The sequence below is a fragment of the Coregonus clupeaformis genome, chromosome 26 (assembly GCF_020615455.1).
Source record: "Coregonus clupeaformis isolate EN_2021a chromosome 26, ASM2061545v1, whole genome shotgun sequence".
Lineage (NCBI taxonomy): Eukaryota > Metazoa > Chordata > Actinopteri > Salmoniformes > Salmonidae > Coregonus > Coregonus clupeaformis.
Window position 1 is genome coordinate 7,696,383 of NC_059217.1, and position 19,678 is coordinate 7,716,060.

General features: G+C 44.6%; 1 protein-coding gene across 7 annotated transcripts in view; it reads right to left on the reverse strand.

Annotated features, from left to right (window-relative positions):
* LOC121540160 (pre-mRNA 3'-end-processing factor FIP1) overlaps positions 1 to 19,678 on the reverse strand; it is a 53,955-nt gene that overhangs the window by 30,111 nt on the left and 4,166 nt on the right. For 3 of the 7 annotated variants that reach the window (XM_041848798.2, XM_041848800.2, XM_041848797.2), the window contains 9 exons: positions 18,819 to 18,880; positions 18,062 to 18,172; positions 17,804 to 17,931; positions 13,058 to 13,161; positions 11,063 to 11,165; positions 8,788 to 8,926; positions 1,744 to 1,770; positions 1,272 to 1,320; positions 1,043 to 1,183 (listed from right to left, as the gene is read on the reverse strand). In XM_041848798.2, the coding sequence (XP_041704732.2) occupies positions 1,043 to 1,183; positions 1,272 to 1,320; positions 1,744 to 1,770; positions 8,788 to 8,926; positions 11,063 to 11,165; positions 13,058 to 13,161; positions 17,804 to 17,931; positions 18,062 to 18,172; positions 18,819 to 18,880 (864 nt within the window). The remainder of the gene's footprint in view (positions 1 to 1,042; positions 1,184 to 1,271; positions 1,321 to 1,743; positions 1,771 to 8,787; positions 8,927 to 11,062; positions 11,166 to 13,057; positions 13,162 to 17,803; positions 17,932 to 18,061; positions 18,173 to 18,818; positions 18,881 to 19,678) is intronic. The other 4 variants (XM_041848799.2, XM_041848802.2, XM_041848803.2 and 1 more) reach the window with 4 other exon arrangements.

Sequence of the window (19,678 nt, forward strand, 5' to 3'; positions counted from 1 at the left end):
CTCCCAATCCTCTTCTGGATCATCCAAATGCACTCTAGCAAACTTCAGACAGGCCTGGACATGTACTGGCTTAAGCAGGGGGACACGTCTTGCACTGCAGGATTTGAGTCCCTGGCGGCGTAGTGTGTTACTGATGGTAGGCTTTGTTACTTTGGTCCCAGCTCTCTGCAGGTCATTCACTAGGTCCCCCCGTGTGGTTCTGGGATTTTTGCTCACCGTTCTTGTGATCATTTGACCCCACGGGGTGAGATCTTGCGTGGAGCCCCAGATCGAGGGAGATTATCAGTGGTCTTGTATGTCTTCCATTTCCTAATAATTGCTCCCACAGTTGATGTCTTCAAACCAAGCTGCTTACCTATTGCAGATTCAGTCTTCCCAGCCTGGTGCAGGTCTACAATTTTGTTTCTGGTGTCCTTTGACAGCTCTTTGGTCTTGGCCATAGTGGAGTTTGGAGTGTGACTGTTTGAGGTTGTGGACAGGTGTCTTTTATACTGATAACAAGTTCAAACAGGTGCCATTAATACAGGTAACGAGTGGAGGACAGAGGAGCCTCTTAAAGAAGAAGTTACAGGTCTGTGAGAGCCAGAAATCTTGCTTGTTTGTAGGTGACCAAATACTTATTTTCCACCATAATTTGCAAATAAATTCATAAAAAATCCTACAATGTGATTTTCTGGAAAATAAATTCTCAATTTGTCTGTCATAGTTGACGTGTACCTATGATGAAAATTACAGGCCTCTCTCATCTTTTTAAGTGGGAGAACTTGCACAATTGGTGGCTGACTAAATACTTTTTTCCCCCACTGTATATATCTACAATAATCTCTCTAAATACATGAATCTCCTTCCCTTGAAGGAATACTGCAAGATTCTGGCATTTAAGCCTTTGTTCTAATTACCCAGTCAGATAAACGCGTGGATACCATTTTTATGTCTCAAAATGGTATCCACGCGTTTATCTGACTCTGGGTAATTAGAACAAAGGCTTAACTGCCAGAATCTCGCAGTATCTTTCTATTCTATCCTTTTTACTATCTCTTGCCTGTGTATTCTCCTAGCTCCAGTCTCTCTGGTTGGGCAGTAGCTGTGTTCTCGCTCTTCTCTCTCTCTATCCCTATCTATGTCATTGTCTCCGTCCTTTCTCCTTCTGTCTCTCCTGAACCTACTCCCCTTGTAGTGCAGCCTGTACAGACAATCAGAGCTCCGTCATTCTGTAGACACACACACACACACACACACACACACACACACACAAGACAGAACAGACTCACCTTTCTAAGGTAGGGATAAGAGAAGGAGGGGGTGCGCCAGGAGGGTAGCCTGCAGGAAAGAGGACATTGTCTGTCAGTCATCAAGTTGTGATTACTGGGCATAAACAGATAACAGAAAATGTTTCTTCCAGACCCCGGATAGGCAATCGTTGCTCACCGCATTGGACCAGAATCATGACAGTATTGTTGAATATTGCATCAACTTCATTTCTCATAGGCATTAAACATTTTCAATTTCCCTCTTCTCATGATGGTAACTTAAAAAGTATTATTGATAACTAGTTTTGTTTTCACCAAACATTCAGTCTGTGTCAGGGTTAAGCAATCATTCAGCAGTGACACTAGTCCTGCAATCCAGCATAAACAACAACACCAACCACACCAACATCTGCCACGCACAACATCCAGTGTAGACTAGAGCCAACATCTGTGACACACAATATCCTGTTTCCATCACAGTAGAAATGCTTACCAGGTGGAGGAACATTGATGGGGATCCCTGGAAGGCACATCAACACGCACAGACACAGTTATAATAATATCAGGTAAAACAACGTTATCGCTCCACTCTTCAACAGAACAGTCAGACACCATGCCAGCAGGTTTAGAAAGAAATATACAAATGAAAACACTTCCTCACACCTCAGAAAATTTAATATTTTATAACACCAAAAAAGCACAGTAGTTAATGACCTCCGATGGCTTTTTATCTGAGGTCATTGGATATACACTATGTATACAAAAGTATGTGGACACCTATTGAAATTAGTGGATTTGGCTATTTCAGCCACGCCCGTTGCTGACAGTTGTATAAAATCAAGCACACTGCCATGCAATCTCCATAAACAAACATTGGTAGTAGAATGGCGTTACTGAGGACCTCAGTGACTTTCAACGTGGCACCGTCATAAGATGCCACCTTTCCAACAAGTCAAGTTTCTGCCCTGCTAAAGCTGCCCCGGTCAACTGTAAGTGCTGTTATTGTGAAGTCGAAACATCTAGCAGCAACAACAGCTCATCCACGAAGTGGTAGGCCACACAAGCTCACAGAACGGGACCGCCAAGTGCTGAAGTGCCTAGCGTGTAAAAATAATCTGTCCTCCGTTGCAAAACTCACTACTGAGTACCAAACTGCCTCTGGAAGCAACATTAGCACAAGAACTGTTCGTCGGGAGCTTCATGAAATGGGTTCACATTGCCGAGCAGCCACACACAAGCCTAAATTCACCATGCACAATGCCAAGTGTTGGCTGGAGTGGTGTAAAGCTTGCCGCCATTGGACTCTGGAGCAGTAGAAAGCGTTCTCTGGAATGATGAATCGCACTTCACAATCTGGCAGTCCGACCGACTGATCTGGGTTTGGGGGATGCCAGGAGAACCCTACCTGCCCGAATGCATTGTGCCAACTGTAAAGTTTGGTGGAGGAGGAATAATGGTCTTTGGCTGTTTTTTTATGGTATCGGGCTAGGCCCCTTAGTTCTTAAGGCCCTTTCCTGTTTCAGCACGACAATACACCTGTCCACAAAGCAAGGTCCATACAGAAATGGTTTGTCGAGATCGGTGTGGAAGAACTTGACTGGCCTGCACAGAGCCCTGACCTCAACCCCATCGAACACCTTTGGGATGAATTGGAACGCCAACTGCGAGCCAGGCCTAATCGCCCAACATCAGTGCCCGACCTCACTAATGCTCGTGGCTGAATGGAAGCAAGTCCCTGCAGCAATGTTCCAACATCTAGTGGAACGCATTCCCAGAACAGTGGAGGCTGTTATTGCAGCAAAGGGCGGACCAACTCCATATTAATGCCCATGATTTTGGAATGAGATGTTCGACAAGCAGGTGTCCACATACTTTTGGTTATGTTGTGTATCACTGCTTGAGGCTAACAACTGTACTACTCATCATGAGCCAATAATGGGCCTCATGATCTGTGTGCACACATGCACACAAGCATGCATGCATGCAAGCAGACACTCAAATAATCTGCCACAATCACCACATTATCTTTTATTAGGCTTTATCGTATTTAGGAGATTTCTGTTTATCGTATTTAGGAGATTGTGCCAGAATGTCACAACAGAATCAAACATCCCTCTAACATTCATAAAACCAGCCCAGTCAAATGCCTGAGTGCACTTCTAATGAACCCACTATTTTATGCTAGAAGCTTTCATGTCTGGGAGTGACACACAAACTGCCCTTTAAAAAACACACACACACACACACACTCCTTTGAAGAAGCACAAACACATCTGTGCGCCATGCCTTTCTGTTTTTTCACGAAGACCCCTGATGTGAGTAAGTTTCAGAGTAGTTTTCATCAACAGAAAAAAAAAGCAGAAAGGGCTGAAACAAAGAAAAAAAAGAAAAAGAAAAAAAAGTTGGTATTAAAAGAGCATGCAGTAGCTCCCCTGCGTTGAGAGTGAAATGTAGAAGCTTCTTCCTTCCCTCTCACTTCCCAGTCTCACTGTGGAAACAGGGCCTGAACTGCTCACTATGGAGAACCAAAGCCTTTGATACCTCAGACACCTGGTAACCAAGGGGAGACACACAGCTAGTAAGATCGCAGATTAACATCCTCCCAGAGAAAATAGTCCTTCCTTGATGCAGGAGCAGAGGACAGAGGGAACTGAAAACACATCTCTGGCCATGGTGCTGTCTGCCTCTCCTGCTGCTGGTCTAGCTTCAGGCACTGCCTTTATTGACAGAACAACCCTGTGATGGGTTTCACTAGGACCTAGCATGGAGGAAACTCAACCACACAAAAACACTCACACGCACAAAGAAATACTGCACTGCAACAGAGCACTCAACTAAAAGCTTCACATGCATACATCCATAATACATCCATAATACACAGAATACAGCAAAATGCCCTAAAAACAAGTTGTTCAAATCTGTTTTTCAGTTTCATGCATATGCAGCAGTAATGGGGGGACGGATGATAAATGAATACTGTATGTAATGTAAAACTGATTAAACAACTCTAGTCTGGCTCCTCTCCTCCATTCCTCCGCCAATGGCATGGTGCTTTGCAAAATGAGCACTAGATTTATACATTGGACTCCAAAATCACACCCTTGTCTTAATAGTGCACATTTTAATCAGTTAACTGACCCATTTAAATTCCAAAAGCTGTTGCTCAATGTGATTGAGCATATTTCCATGGACCAATGCATTGTGCTCGCTCACACAGTAAACACTCACACATGCCATCTATGTTTGCGTGTGTAATTGTTTCTACCTGTCGTGATCTCAAAGCGAGCGTTTGATTAGGGCTTTAGCTCCACGCTTGGCACCGTACGAGAAAGATAATGGCTGAGGGCTAATTGCTGGTGATTGTGCTTGCGTTTCTCTCTCTCATGCTAACGTTTCAGAGTCATTATGCAGGAGGCTTTTAGATTAAACCGATATGCTCCACAGACCGCAGCCTACTGCTGCCCCACTCTTTGGGCTGCCTGCATTCTCAATGTCTAGCTAAATACACTACTTTGGACTGGCAGAACCACCTTGTCAATGTTTCTTCTACTATTATTGATCTTGTGAGTCACATTGACCTCTGCCCTAGCAGAATTAGCCAATCACTGATCCAAAAACTATTATGTTCCGACTACTGCAGCAGTGTAGATATAGGCTGAAGATACCACCCCAGCTAGCAATTCTAGGGAGAGAGAACATTTTTGTAATGTTACCTATAATGGTCCCCTGATGTTTGAGGGTCCAGTTTTCCGTTAGTTAAGGGGAACATTCTATGTATGTTAGCAAAAATCTCCCGAGAACCTATTTAGTATGTTTTGGCATTAAGAGTTATTTCCTTAATGCCAAACAGAACTTACCTAGAAGGTGGTTACCATGTTCTCAGAATAAACAATATTAATGTTCTACACACGTTTCATGTGATGTTGTAAGAACATTCCTGTGTCCAGTTTTCTGAGGGTTAGGAGAATATTCCATCAAAGTCACACCGAACATGCACAGAACATGGTTGCAATGTTCTCCGAATATAATATATTACATGTTCTAGACACTTTCACGGGACATTGCAAAAACATTCCTTTGTCCAAGAACATTTAAAACATTCTGTCATGGTCCTGTGGAGGTTATTGGCCTGCTTGTTCCGGGGACGTCCCTAAAGACGTTTTTAGGACGTCGCCTGATGGTCCCAAAGAAACGTACACATCACCCCGTTGTTACTGTTGCCAAGCCCATCAAGGCCCTGACCCATTCAGAGCTCTTTGTCTGTTGGCAAAGTTAGGAACACACACACAAACAGTGCTTTCAATATACAACATTTTCAACATACATATTTGACACACATGATTACATTGTGCATGTTCATTTATACAGTCATTATTATTCAACATGTCCTTCCCTAGGATTTGAACACACAACCTCTTGGTTCACGGCATTGCGATCTTGGCGCTACGCCACCACGTCTGCTTCCTGTACACTGTACAGCAATCCAATCAACTGTACACATTGATTGGATTGTGGGTTTACTAATGCGTTAAAGTTTGTTGACTATAACGTTATGATGACAGGCTGATGTAGGCTGTGTAGCGGTTAGCGGTTATGGTATGAAGGTTTGTCTTGGAGAGTTTTTTCACCAGGTCACAGACAGCTGTTGTGTTGTGCACTGAAGTCCACAAGCGAAGGGAAAAGATGAGGAGAGCGCAGAGATGGGAAAAGGAATTATACATCAAGCAAAGTGATGATGGTGCATGCGGCTGCTATGAAAGTGAACTGTGTGTGCGGGTAATCAGGGGTATATTCATTCAGCCGATTCTGTTGCAAAACTTTTCTTAAACAGAAACAAAATGGAACGAAATGGGGAGGGACCTACCTAAATGTGTCCAAAAATAATAATAATAATATTGTTTGGACTAATGACTACACCCTAGATCAGCTAGATGCAGGCAAGTGTGTGCAATGCTGTATTGAATGTGTTGCTGTCTGTCACCTTAATTACTCCAATTTGTCTCTCGACCTGTGCACCTACGTTATAAACTTTCATTTGTAGGTTGTAGCAACCTCATGATGGGTATAGGGACAATGTGAGTATCATGTAGTAGCCTAAACCTATCGATGTTACATTGAGCTGGGTGAATAGAATATGAATGACAGTCATCCAATAAGCTGTAATATAAATAAAGCCATGCTCATAAAAAAATAAAAATCCTCTCTAATCTTAAAACGGCACCGACCACCACGGATGTTGGTCGCATGGTGTGTTTATCCGTTAGCCCAGGGTTTTGGAATACAAGTGTGAATCCTAACCCAGGGCTATAGCTTAGCCCAGGGTTAACAAATGCTTGTGTAAACACAGGATACGCTAACCCAGGGCCAGTGTAGCCCGGGGATAAAAACAATGCAGTGTGAAAAGGCCTATTGTATGTTAAAAGCACTGTTTGGTTGTGTGTGGATGTCCGTTACAAAGGGTGAGACCATCAGGTGACCTCCTAAAAAGTCTTTAAGAACATCCCCGGAACAAGCTGGGAACTAGACAAGCTGGGAACTAGACAAAAACCACCAGGGGACCATGACAGAAAGTACTGTTTTAAACGTCATTGGACACAGGAATGTTTTTTATCAAGATTCCCATGAAATGTGTCTAGAACATTAATATCTTATATTCTGAAAACATGGCAACCATGTTCTGTGTGTATTCTGTGTGATGTTGATGAAATAGTCCTAAACCTCAGAAAACTGGACACATTATTGTTCTTGCAACGTCCCATGAAATGTGTCTAGAACATTAATATAGAATATTCAGAAAAACATGGTAACCACGTACTGGGTAAATTCGGTTTAACATTAAGGGAATGGTCTCATGGAAACAGTCCTTGCACATCACTGGAACATTCCTATGTAAACGTTAGGTAATGACCTAGGGAACGTTCTCTAAAGTTGTGGGAACGTTTGTTGTTAGCTGAGACTATAACAGACCCACAAACCTGCTCTACAGACACAGATAACAATGTTGCTTTTACAGGGACAGTGTCACTACAGGTGTCAAACTACCCACACTGTATGTGCCAAATTACACTGATCAGTACAAGCAGTGCTACACTAAAGCTCCAGACAACATCCCTTAGTGCTTCACTACACAGACTGGCCTGCAAAGACAACACAACCCTGCACTAAAACCTGTCCCTATCAAGGAATAATACTAGACCGCTAATGTGACCCTACTGCACCAAGAGTAACAAAGCCCCCTCTCCCCCTTTCCCCACGGTTGGTCTGTTCAGCACATTTCTCGTGCCACAATCTGCTGGCTCTGCACTTTTTCTTTTTTCCAGGAGCTATTTTTATCACGTTGTACATTTGCATCACAAAAGGAGGCAGGGCCTGTAACTTAAAGAAGGAGGAGGAGTGGCACAGATAGAACAAAAAAATAAAAACACTTCAAAGCCAGGGTCGCCAGGATGTTTGATATTTTGGTTGTATTAGGAGTTTTGGCACGCATTGAACAACAGGCGGTACGGAGCTCATTGAACTGGGCGTGTGTGAGGGGTGAGTAGGGGGCCTGCTATTTTGGAATCTTTGAAGATGAAGCGGTGGCAGCCTGCGCTCAGCTGTGAGCTCAGGCCAGAGGGTCCTTCCTGCCCTCTGCCTCATATTCATCAGGAGATGGGGAGGAAGTCAGGCAAACTGACAGCACTGACACACCTGGACAGAATTACACACACCTGGGGGAAAAGACACTCACCCAGAGAGGGCACACACATACGCACACGTACACACATCCACACATTTATGTTATGTTAACCCATCTGCGTTCACCTCCAACTCTCAACCCTGTCCTTCAACATGCAGTATTATTTATTCTCACTTATGGTGCAGCTTCACAAACACACTCCTCCAGATTGGCATGGTGAACGTATCAGTCATTTATACAGCTGGATGCTCTATGATGCATGGCGGGTTAATAAAGCCTGTCCTTCAAGGGTTCTCAGCATGGGATTTACACCTGCAACTCTCTGGGTTATACTGTAATCCGTTCCCCCCAAACCCCCCTCAGCTGTACTAATGATGCATCAACACACACACACACAGAGAGAGACAGAGACAGAGAGACTGAGACAGAGAGAGAGAAATAAAGACAGAAAAATAGCAAAAAAGCACGAGAGAGAAATAGAGAGATAGAAAGATAGAAAGAGAGCTAGAGAGAGAGAGATAGAAAGAAAGATAGCGAGTGAGTGAGTGAGAATGAGGGTGAGAAATAGAGATAGAAAAAGAGAGCCAGAGCGACATTTTGTGGCCACTAACACTAATTAATCACAGTGGGAAATGTCATAGTTGAACGTCATCTTTCCATGACTCCATGGAGCCAACATGTCGTGATGTCACGAGAGTGACCCTCACCAGTCTGTCTGTCTGTCTGACCTCCAAACAGTGTCATTATGCAATCCTTAACCTTATCCTCTACATTACATAACTGTGCTGCTGAACAGAGGGCACCCAGACAGGGAGCAGTGTGTGTGTGTGTGTGTGTGGGGGGGCTGAGGTCACTTACGTGGTGGAGGAATGAGTGGAGGGGCGGAGCTGACGTTGTGGGGTGGAGGCGGGAAAGGAGGCGGGGGGATGTTGGGGGGAAAGAAGGGGGGCATCTTAGTGGGAGTAGGCTCAGCATCAGAGGGGGGCTCGGAAAGCACCTGCAATGCATGCACCCATGCATGTACATACAAAAACAAAGCTCAGACTAGGTAGGTACATTTACTAGCTTAATTCAAAAGGAACGATAGGGGGTGTTTCTCACTATGCATACTACCGTGAACATGCAAATTGGAGCGCAGGAGGGTCGGAGCATGACTCCAAATCAAAGTATGCGAAGCGGAGCACGGAGGACACTTCTCGGATGAGTATTCTTTTAGTACATACACTACATTACCGAAAGTATGTGGACACATGCTTGTCGAACCTTTCATTACAAAATCATGGGCATTAATATGGAGTTGGTCCCCCCTTTGCTGCCAATACAGCCTCCACTCTTCTGGGAAGGCTTTCCACTAGATGTTGGAACATTGCTGCGGGGACTTGCTTCCATTCAGCCACAAGAACATTAGTGAGGTTGGGCACTGATGTTGGGCGATTAGGCCCGCAGTTGGCGTTCCAATTCATCCCAAAAGTGTTTGATAGGGTTGAGGTCAGGGCTCTGTGCAGGCCAGTCAAGTTCTTCCACACCGATCTCGACAAACCATTTCTGTATGGACCTCGCTTTGTGCACGGGGGCATTGTCATGCTGAAACAGAAAAGGGCCTTCCCCAAACTGTTGCCACAAAGTTGGAAGCACAGAATCGTCTAGAATGTCATTGTAGGCTGTAGCGTTAAGATTTCCTTTCACTGGAACTAAGGGGCCTAGCCCGAACCATGAAAAACCTCGCCTTAACTATTATTCCTCCTCCACCAAACTTTACAGTTGGCACTATGCATTCGGGCAGGTAGCGTTCTCCTAATATCCGACAAACCCAGATTTGTCCGTCGGACTGCCAGATGGTGAAGCGTGATTCATCACTCCAGAGAACGCGTTTCCACTGCTCCAGAGTCCAATGGCGGCGAGCTTTACACTACTCCAGCCAACGCTTGACATTGCGCATGGTGATCTTAGACTTGTGTGCGGCTGCTCGGCCATGGAAACCCATTTCATGAAGCTCCCGACGAACAGTTATTGTGCTGACGTTGCTTCCGTAGGCAGTTTGGAAATCGGTAGTGAGTGTTGCATCCGAGGACAGACGATTTTTACACACTACAGCACTCTGCAGTCCCGTTCTGTGAGCTTGTGTGGCCTACCACTTTGCGGCTGACCCGTTGCTGCTGCTAGATGTTTCGACTTCACAGTAACAGTACTTACAGTTGATCGGGGCATCCTATGACGGTGCCAATGTGAAAGTCACCGAGCTCTTCAGTAAGGCCATTCTACTGCCAATGTTTGTCTATGGAGATTGCATGGCCGTGTGCTCGAATTTATACACCTGTCAGCAACGGGTGTGGCTGAAATAGCCGAATCCACTAATTTGAAGGGGTGTCCACATACCCCTACATCCCCAAAGGTATTTTGAAGCATGCATCGATGCAAGCTTCAGAGTGTATGCACAGAAATATGACGCAACCGGGTAAAAAACAAAGCAACATTTCTTGAAAACAATCCCTGCCATTATTTGATCTGATGTGAGGGAAAATAAACTGACTTTGGAACGAAATGTTGCCCATTCACCTAATATGCTTCCTGACTACAATATTTGATCTTGATACGTTAATAAATACATAACATGTTCATTTTGGCATGTTTACCTTCCTACAATACCCATTGTCAAAGCCCATAGAAAGTCAATATGGCTAACTGGCTAGCCACGAAGAATTGGTAGCTAGCTACCCATGAAGAATTGACAGCTAGGCATCTACCTTGCATAACATTCGTTTTAGGTCATTTTTACCTGTTAAACTATCTGGTTAGCTAGATTATTACGATTCACATACAGCTAGGTGATAAGTATGAAGTTAAACATTTGCTTTGTGTATAACTTGTTCCATCTCTATTGCCATTGTCCTGGCTGGAAGAAGGTTATGTGAATGGGGAGGTGCAGGGTGAGGCAATACAGTAGGGAGAAGTGCAAGTGCTTCTCAAATGTAATATTTTATGCTTTCTCCACATTCGTACTCACAAGAACGTACTCAAGAGAATGTCCTCGGAGAATGCACTTGAGCATGAGAGTGTGGCGCATGGTAGTATGCATATTGAGAAACACCCAGGGTGTATTTTAGAATAACACATAAAAACAGACACACATTACCTGGATGTTATTTCCTTCTATATTGTGACGTCTTCGTCCCTCTACCCGGCTGATGGTACCAGTTTGTCCCCCAATAACATCAATGGTGCTGCTTGGCTTTCTACTGACCAGCGCAGAACACAGAGTAAACATACAAAACACATAAAATTGGTATCTGTGCATGGAGCATGTATAACAAGTATGCATATTTATCTTGTTTTTGTCATGTTTATTTCAGGATGTGACCTGGGTATGGCCTTTTGCCTTCAAATCCCATAAACTACAGATGTAGAAGACTTATATAATGCTTGTGACCCCGCCCCCCATCACCCAGGTCCATTAATGCATGACCCTCCTTATCTGGGTCATCCTCTCACTGCACTCTGCTAACAACACTTCGCCAAAACACCACCTCATCCCTCCCTCCCCAAACACAGATGGGACACTAACCCCTTTCTGTCACTAGGACTTCATCTAGAGTAAACATTACAAGGGGAAAGCATAAAAACTGCATCAACCAGCAGCCCGATGTGATGCTATGAGCTACAGGCTCACTAATGCCCCTTCTCGCTGTCCCTCACTCTGGCCTCTAAAAACACCAGAATATCAAATAAATATAAAACAAAGCAGCTTAGCCACGGAAGCTGACACACACATCACGACTTCACCTACTTTCCCAAAAAGACATGTAATTAAAATGACAGTTTTATGTAACAAGAAAGGCCTACAATAACCTCATCCCACCAACACCCTCCCTCAGGCTGGACACAGTCATCTAGAGAATGTGGAATGAATACAATACGTGCTCCTTCAACCAAGCATCAAGTTTCCACTTTCACCCTTCAGGGAGAGATGGTCTGTAGTGTAGTGTGAGACCTCGTTTAACACTTTATCCGCTGCACAATGCTGTGTGTATTTGTGTTTGTCATGCTCTGACTTCCTGCTTTCCCTCTGGCTGAATAAGGCTCAGAATCATATGACCTCCATTGAGGGGAACCTTGCTGAGGGAGAGAGGAGGAGGAGGGGGCATTATATAGAGACGGACCTTTAATTAAGTGGCTCGTCTTAGTCACCTCGTCTGTCGTGTGGACCAACCTGACATGAGCCCTGCTGAACTCACAAGAGCAAGGATTGGAGGGAGCGAGAGGGTAGCTGAGGGGAGAGGGAGAGAACCAGAGCTAGAGTGAGAGAGTATGTGAGAGAGAGAGAGCTAGAGTGAGAGAGTGTGTGAGAGAGAGCTAGAGTGAGTGAGAGAGAGCTAGAGTGAGAGAGAGTGTGTGAGAGAGATAGAGTGAGAGAGGAGGGCTAGAGTGAGAGAGAGAGAGAGAGAGAGAGAGAGAGAGAGAGAGAGAGAGAGAGAGGAGGAGTGGGTGTGTGTTTGTAATAGTCCATCACTCTTCCTTGAGGCGTAGAGCACCTGGTCCCTGAGTGGAACCAGAATGAGGCCATGGGGCTGAAAGGAGAGGAGGAGTGTTTACTAACAGTCTGCTGACGCCTGCTACTACGGGCCCAAGCCCGTAAATGATTGGCCGCTGTAATTGAGCAGTAAAATTGCATGGCCTCACTCTTCACACAGTAAAAAAAGCAGCTCCCCGCAGGGCTCGGCCTGCCCCAACGCTAAACAACGCTTCACAGGTGGCCGTTAATAGGAACGTGACGGGAGGTGGTGCACATGAGGACTTCATTAGAGAGGGAAAAAAGCAGTTTAACTAAGCAACGCTCGCAGCACCTCTACCTTGACTTAACATACCTTCCATGACTTCTAACATTTCAGGATGTAATACTGTGTTTGGTAAGAACATTACCTCAGACACAGATACTACTGACCAATACAAACTTGACCCATTGACCACCTTGATGGTGTCCAGGTGGCAGTGACCAGTGAAGTGTGGCAGTGATGACCAGCTAGGCTGGTAGTGGTTACCACAGACATGTGTAGTCTGGTCCTTCATGCCACAGCTGCTGTGATACATACAGTGGCAGAAAGGGGTGTGGGGGGGAAACCAGGGTACCTACCTGGAGGAGCCTGAATTGTAGTGGTTGCTGGGGGAGGAGTAGTCAGACCTAAAGCAGGAAAGGGCCCCATCCCTATCTCCATGGGCTGAACGTTCCTGGTGGACCTAAGAGGAAGAGCAACTCACTCACACAGCCTCAACAATGTCAAAGCCTGAGAATGTTTCTTAAAATGGGAACAATTCTTGCACTTGTACTGTGATAATCTATAATATTGTATCTACAGTTCCTTTGGAAAGTATTCACACCCCTTGACTTTTTCCACATTTTGCTGTGTTACAAACTGGGATTACCGTAATTTTCGGACTATAAGCCGCGCCTTTTTCCCCATTTTTCGACCCTGCGGCTTATATAACTGTGCGGCTAATCTATGGATTTTTACAGCTAACGGCCACTAGAAGACCTCCTAAATCTATGGATTTTACAGGTTACAGTCCACCAACTTTAACTCTATGGGCTCTATGACCGGTCCGCGCCCCTCACCTTTAAGCGGCGGGCTCCAGCAGGAAAAGCTGGAGGCCGGAAAAGAGTGATACAGGTAGCGCGCAAAAGTAAAAGTGGAACCGAGAGTGGTACGAGAGACAGAACGAGAGCAAGACAGACAGACATTACGAGAGCGAGACAGTTTGTCTCTTTCCCGACAATCCCCTCTGTGCACGAACCCTTACATATGGTAATTAAACATTAAAACACCTGCGGCTTATAGTCCAATGCGGCTTATATATGTACACATCATTCAATATCATTCAATTTAGCTGCTGCGGCTTATACGCCGGTGCGCCTTATAGTGCGGAAAATACGGTAAATTGATTAAATAGTTTATTTATTTTATTAATAGAAAAGAAAAACACTAATATATCTTAATTAGATAAGTATTCAACCCCCTGAGTCAATACATGTTAAAATCACCTTTGGCAGCGATTACAGCTGTGAGTCTTTCTAGGTACGTCTCTAAGAGCTTACCACACCTGAATTATATAATATTTGCGCATTATTTAAAATAAGTTGGTCATTGCTAGACAGCCATTTTCATGTCTTGCCATAGATTTTCAAGCCAATTTAAGTAAAAACTGTAACTAGGCTACTCAGGAACATTCAATGTCGTTTTGGTAAGTAATTCCAGTGTATATTCGGCCTTGTATTTAAGGTAACTGACCTGCTGAAAGTTGATTTTTTTCTCCCAGTGTCTGTTGGAAAGCTACTGAACCAAGTTTTCCTCTAGGATTTTGCCTGTGCTTCGTTCTATTCGGTTTCTTTTCATTCCCCCACAAAAAACGTCCTAGTCCTTGCCGATGACAAGCATACCCATAACATGATGCAGCCACCACCATGCTTGAAAATATGAAGAGTGATACTTAGTGACATGTTGGATTTGCCCCAAACATAATGCTTTGTATTCAGGACAAAAAGTTAATTTGCCAATTTTTTTGCAGTATTACTTTGCAAACAGGATGCATGTTTTGGCCTTTAAAAAAAATAATCTTTACAGGCTTCCTTCTTTTCACTCTGTCATTTATGTTAGTATTGTGGAGTAACTACAATGTTGTTGATCCATCCTCAGACTCCTATCACAGCCATTAAACTCAGTAACTGTTTTAAAATCACCATTGGCCTCCCTTAGCAGTTTCCTTCCTCTCCGGCAACTGAGTGTATTGATACACCATCCAAAGTGTAATTAATAACTGCACCATGCTCAAAGGAAAATTCAATGTCTGCTTTTTTTTTTACCCATCTAACAATAGGTGCCCTTCATTGCAAACCATTGGAAAACCTCCCTGGTCTTTGTGGTTGAATCTGTGCTTGAAATTCACTGCTTGACTGAGGGACCTTACATATAATTGAATGTGTGGGGTACAGAGATGGGCTAGTCATTTCAAAATCATGTTCGACACTATTATTGAACACAAAGGGAGTCCATGCAACTTATTATTAGCTCTCCCTCGCCCTCCATTTGGCAAATCTGACCATAACTCTATCCTCCTGATTCCTGCTATAAGCAAAAACTAAAGCAGGAAGCACCAGTGACTCGGTTAATAAAAAAGCGGTCAGATGACGCAGATGCTAAGCTACAGGACTGTTTTGCTAGCACAGACTGGAACATGTTCCGGGATTCTTCAGATAGCATTGAGGAGTACACCACATCAGTCCCTGGCTTCATCAATAAGTGCATCGATGACGTCATCCCCACAGTGACCGTACGTACATACCCCAACCAGAAGCCATGGATTACAGGCAACATCCTCACTGAGCTAAAGGGTAGAGCTGTCGCTTTCATGGAGCGGGACTCTAACCCGGATGCTTATAAGAAATCCCGCTATGCCCTCCGACGAACCATCAAACAGGCAAAGAGTCAATACAGGACTAAGATTGAATCGTACTACACCGGCTCTGACGCTCGTCGGATGTGGCAGGGCTTGAAAACTATTACAGACTACAAAGGGAAGCACAGCCGCGAGCTGCCCAGTGACACAAGCCTACCAGACGAGCTAAACCACTTCTATGCTCGCTTCGAGGCAAGCAACACTGAAGCATGCATGAGAGCACTAGCTGTTCGGGATGACTATGTGATCACGCTCTCCGTAGCCGATGTGAGTAAGACTTTTAAGCAGGTCAACATTCACAAGGCCGCAGGATCAGATGGATTACCAGGACGTGTACTCCGAGCATGTGCTGACCAACTGGCAAGTGTCTTCACTGACATTTTCAACATGTCCCTGACTGAGTCTGTAATACCAACATGTTTCAAGCAGACCACCATAGTCTCCGTGCCCAAGGACACTAAGATAACCTGCCTAAATGACTACCGACCCGTAGCACTCACGTCTGTAGCCATGAAGTGCTTTGAAAGGCTGGTCATGGCTCACATCAACACCATTATCCCAGAAACCCTAGACCCACTTTAATTTGCATACCGCCCCAACAGATCCACAGATGATGCAATCTCTATTGCACTCCACACTGCCCTTTCCCACCTGGACAAGAGGAACACCTACGTGAGAATGCTATTCATTGACTACAGCTCAGCGTTCAACACCATAGTGCCCTCAAAGCTCATCACTAAGCTAAGGATCCTGGGACTAAACACCTCCCTTTGCAACTGGATCCTGGACTTCCTGACAGGCCGCCGCCAGGTGGTAAGGGTAGGTAAGAACACATCTGCCACGCTGATCCTCAACACGGGGGCCCCTCAGGGGTGTGTGCTCAGTCCCCTCCTGTACTCCCTGTTCACCCATGACTGCATGGCCAGGCACGACTCCAACACCATCATTAAGTTTGCCGACGACACAACAGTGGTAGGCCTGATCACCGACAACGATGAGACAGCCTATAGGGAGGAGGTCAGAGACCTGGCCGTGTGGTGCCAGGATAACAACCTCTCCCTCAACGTGACCAAGACAAAGGAGATGATTGTGGACTACAGGAAAAAAAAGAGGACTGAGCACACCCCCATTCTCATCGACGGGGCTGTAGTGGAACAGGTTGAGAGCTTCAAGCTCCTTGGTGTCCAAATCACCAACAAACTATCATGTGGTCCTCTGTAGCTCAGCTGGTAGAGCACGGCGCTTGTAACGCCAGGGTAGTGGGTTCGATCCCCGGGACCACCCATACACAAAAATGTATGCACGCATGACTAAGTCGCTTTGGATAAAAGCGTCTGCTAAGTGGCATATTATTATTTATATTATTATGGTCCAAACACACCAAGACAGTCGTGAAGAGGGCACGACAAAGCCTATTCCCCCTCAGGAGACTGAAAAGGTTTGGCATGGGTCCTCAGATCCTCAAAAAGTTTTACAGCTGCACCATCGAGAGCATCCTGACTGGTTGCATCACCGCCTGGTATGGCAACTGCTCGGCCTCCGACCGCAAGGCACTACAGAGGGTAGTGCGTACGGCCCAGTACCTCACTGGAGCCAAGCTTCCTGCCATCCAGGACCTCTATACCAGGCGGTGTCAGAGGAAGGCCCTCAAAATTGTCAAAGACTCCAGCCACCCTAGTCATAGACTGTTCTCTCTGCTACCGCACGGCAAGGGGTACCGGAGCGCCAAGTCTAGGTCCAAAAGGCTTCTCAACAGCTTCTACCCCCAAGCCATAAGACTCCTGAACAGCTAATCATGGCTACCCAGACTATTTGCACTGCCCCCCCACCCAATCTTTTTACGCTGCTGCTACTCTGTTAATTATTTATGCATAGTCACTTTAACTCTACCTACATGTACATATTACCTCAACTACCTCAACTAGCCGGTGCCCCCGCACATTGACTGCACCGGTACCCCTCTGTATATAGCCTCCCTACTGTTATTTTACTTCTGCTCTTTTTTTCTCAACACTTTTTGTTGTTGTTGTTTTATTTTACTTTTTTTATTAAAAAATAAATGCATTGTTGGTTAAGGGCTGTAAGTAAGCATTTCACGGTAATGTCTACACCTGTTGTATTCGGCACATGTGGCAAATAAAATTTGATTTGATTTGATTTGTTAAGCACATTTTCACTCCTTAACTTATTTAGGCTTGCCATTACAAAAAAGGGTTGAATACTTGACTCAACACATTTCAGCTTTTCATTTTTTATTAATTTTGTAAACATTTCTAAAAACCTAATTCCACTTTGACATTATGGGGTATTGTGTGTAGATTGTGTGTCCATTTTAAATTCAGGCTGTAACACAACAAAATGTGGAAAAGGTCAAGGGGTGTGAATACTTTCTGAAGGCACTGTATGTCCAAAAATAATGATATCTTACCATGATTTTAGTGGCTGAAGCGTGGTTCATGCCCTCATACCCCATGCGTAGTCTCCTCTGTTTCTCACAGTAGGTCTTCCAGGTGTCCTCGTTAAAGCCATAGTTAAAGTAGTCAGAGAGGTCCGAGCCTAAACATAAACATAACTGAAAGCTGAACAGACCGCTTCACGACCACTCATCAGCCAGACCTGAGCTCACATCTGCACAGAACACGCACAAAGACATAACCTCACACCAACCAACACACACACCACTTACCAGGCTTTCTCCAAGGCTTTTCTTCAAAAGACTCCATGTCGACCTCCAACACAGGGATTCCGTTAACACTGCCCAGTGCATCCAGGTCCACTCCTTTGGCTTTGGGGCCAACTGCACCGGAGATGACAGGACACAGTCAGTGTCACATTCACTTCACACTCTTACCACTACCATTAATGTGGGTCTGGATGAGTTCCAATGCATGCACTGACACATACACTGAGTGTACAAAACATTTGGAACACCTTCCTAATATTGAGTTGCACCCCCACCCCCTTTAGCCCTCAGAACAGCCTCAATTCTTCAGGGCATAGACTCTACAAGGTGTCGAAAGCGTTCCACAGGGATGCTGGCCCATGTTGACTCTAACGCTTTCCACAGTTCTGTCAAGTTGGCTGGATGTCCTTTGGGTGGTGGACCATTCTTGATACACACGGGAAACTGTTGAGCGTGAAAAACCCAGCAGCGTTGCAGTTCATGACACACTCAAACCGGTGCGCGTGGCAAATATTTTGTCTTGCCCATTCACCATCTGAATAGCACACATGTTGTCTCTAGGCTTAAAATTGTCTCAAGGCTTAAAAATCCTTATTTAACCTGTCTCCTTCCCTTCATCTACACTGATTGAAGTGGATTTAACAATAAGGGATCATAGCATTCACCTGCTCAATCTATGTTATGGAAAGAGCTGGTGGTCTTAATGTTTTGTACACTCACTTCTAAGGTCAGAAGTCAGGAATAGGTGAGGGGTGATTACCTGATGCATGTGTTCTCCCTGCGGCCTTAATGTTGAGATTAACTGGCGTGGCTCCAAAGGCACTACACAATTAAAGAAAAACAAACACACACACACACACACACAAAAATCATCACCACCACAAGAAGGGTACACACACTGAGAGACATGCTGCGTTTACACAGGCAGCCCAATTCTGATATTTTTTTAGACTAATTGGTCTTTTGACCAATCACATCTGATGTTTTCACAGCTCTTTTTCAGAGCTGATCTGATTGGTCAAAAGACCAATTATTGAAAAAAAAGATCAGAATTGGGCTGCCTGTGTAAATGCTGCCCATGACTCATGCGGGGGAATGTGCTTTGAAGACCCCTGAAAGTGACATGGGTGGTGAGAAATAATGCTGCCAAAGATGCATACTGTAACATGGAACCATAATCATGACTCATAAAATTATCTGACAAAGGAGAGGCAACAGCAATTGATGTCAGTTGCACCGACAGCCAGGTGAAAGAAAGCTCTCTACAAAAGGGTTTTCCACCTAAAATGTACAGGGTCTAATATATTATGCTCTTCTCAACTCAAATTGGAGCATCAAAACTAATCCAGATTGCAGGACAGTAACACACTGCTATATTTAAAACCAGTTAAATATAACTAATGTAATCGAAAATGTAATCTACGTAATCCCCAAAAGTAATTATTTATCATGAGAGGGCCCTAAACAATAACTAGTAATGCTGCATACTCAAAGAAAGGTTAAAATCTCACCTTTCTGGTAAAAATAGTCATAAATTGTTGAGGTGTAGTCACTATTGAGGACACAAGCTCAAGTACACAGTACAAATATGATGAAAATATGAAATATTTTATGATGTAT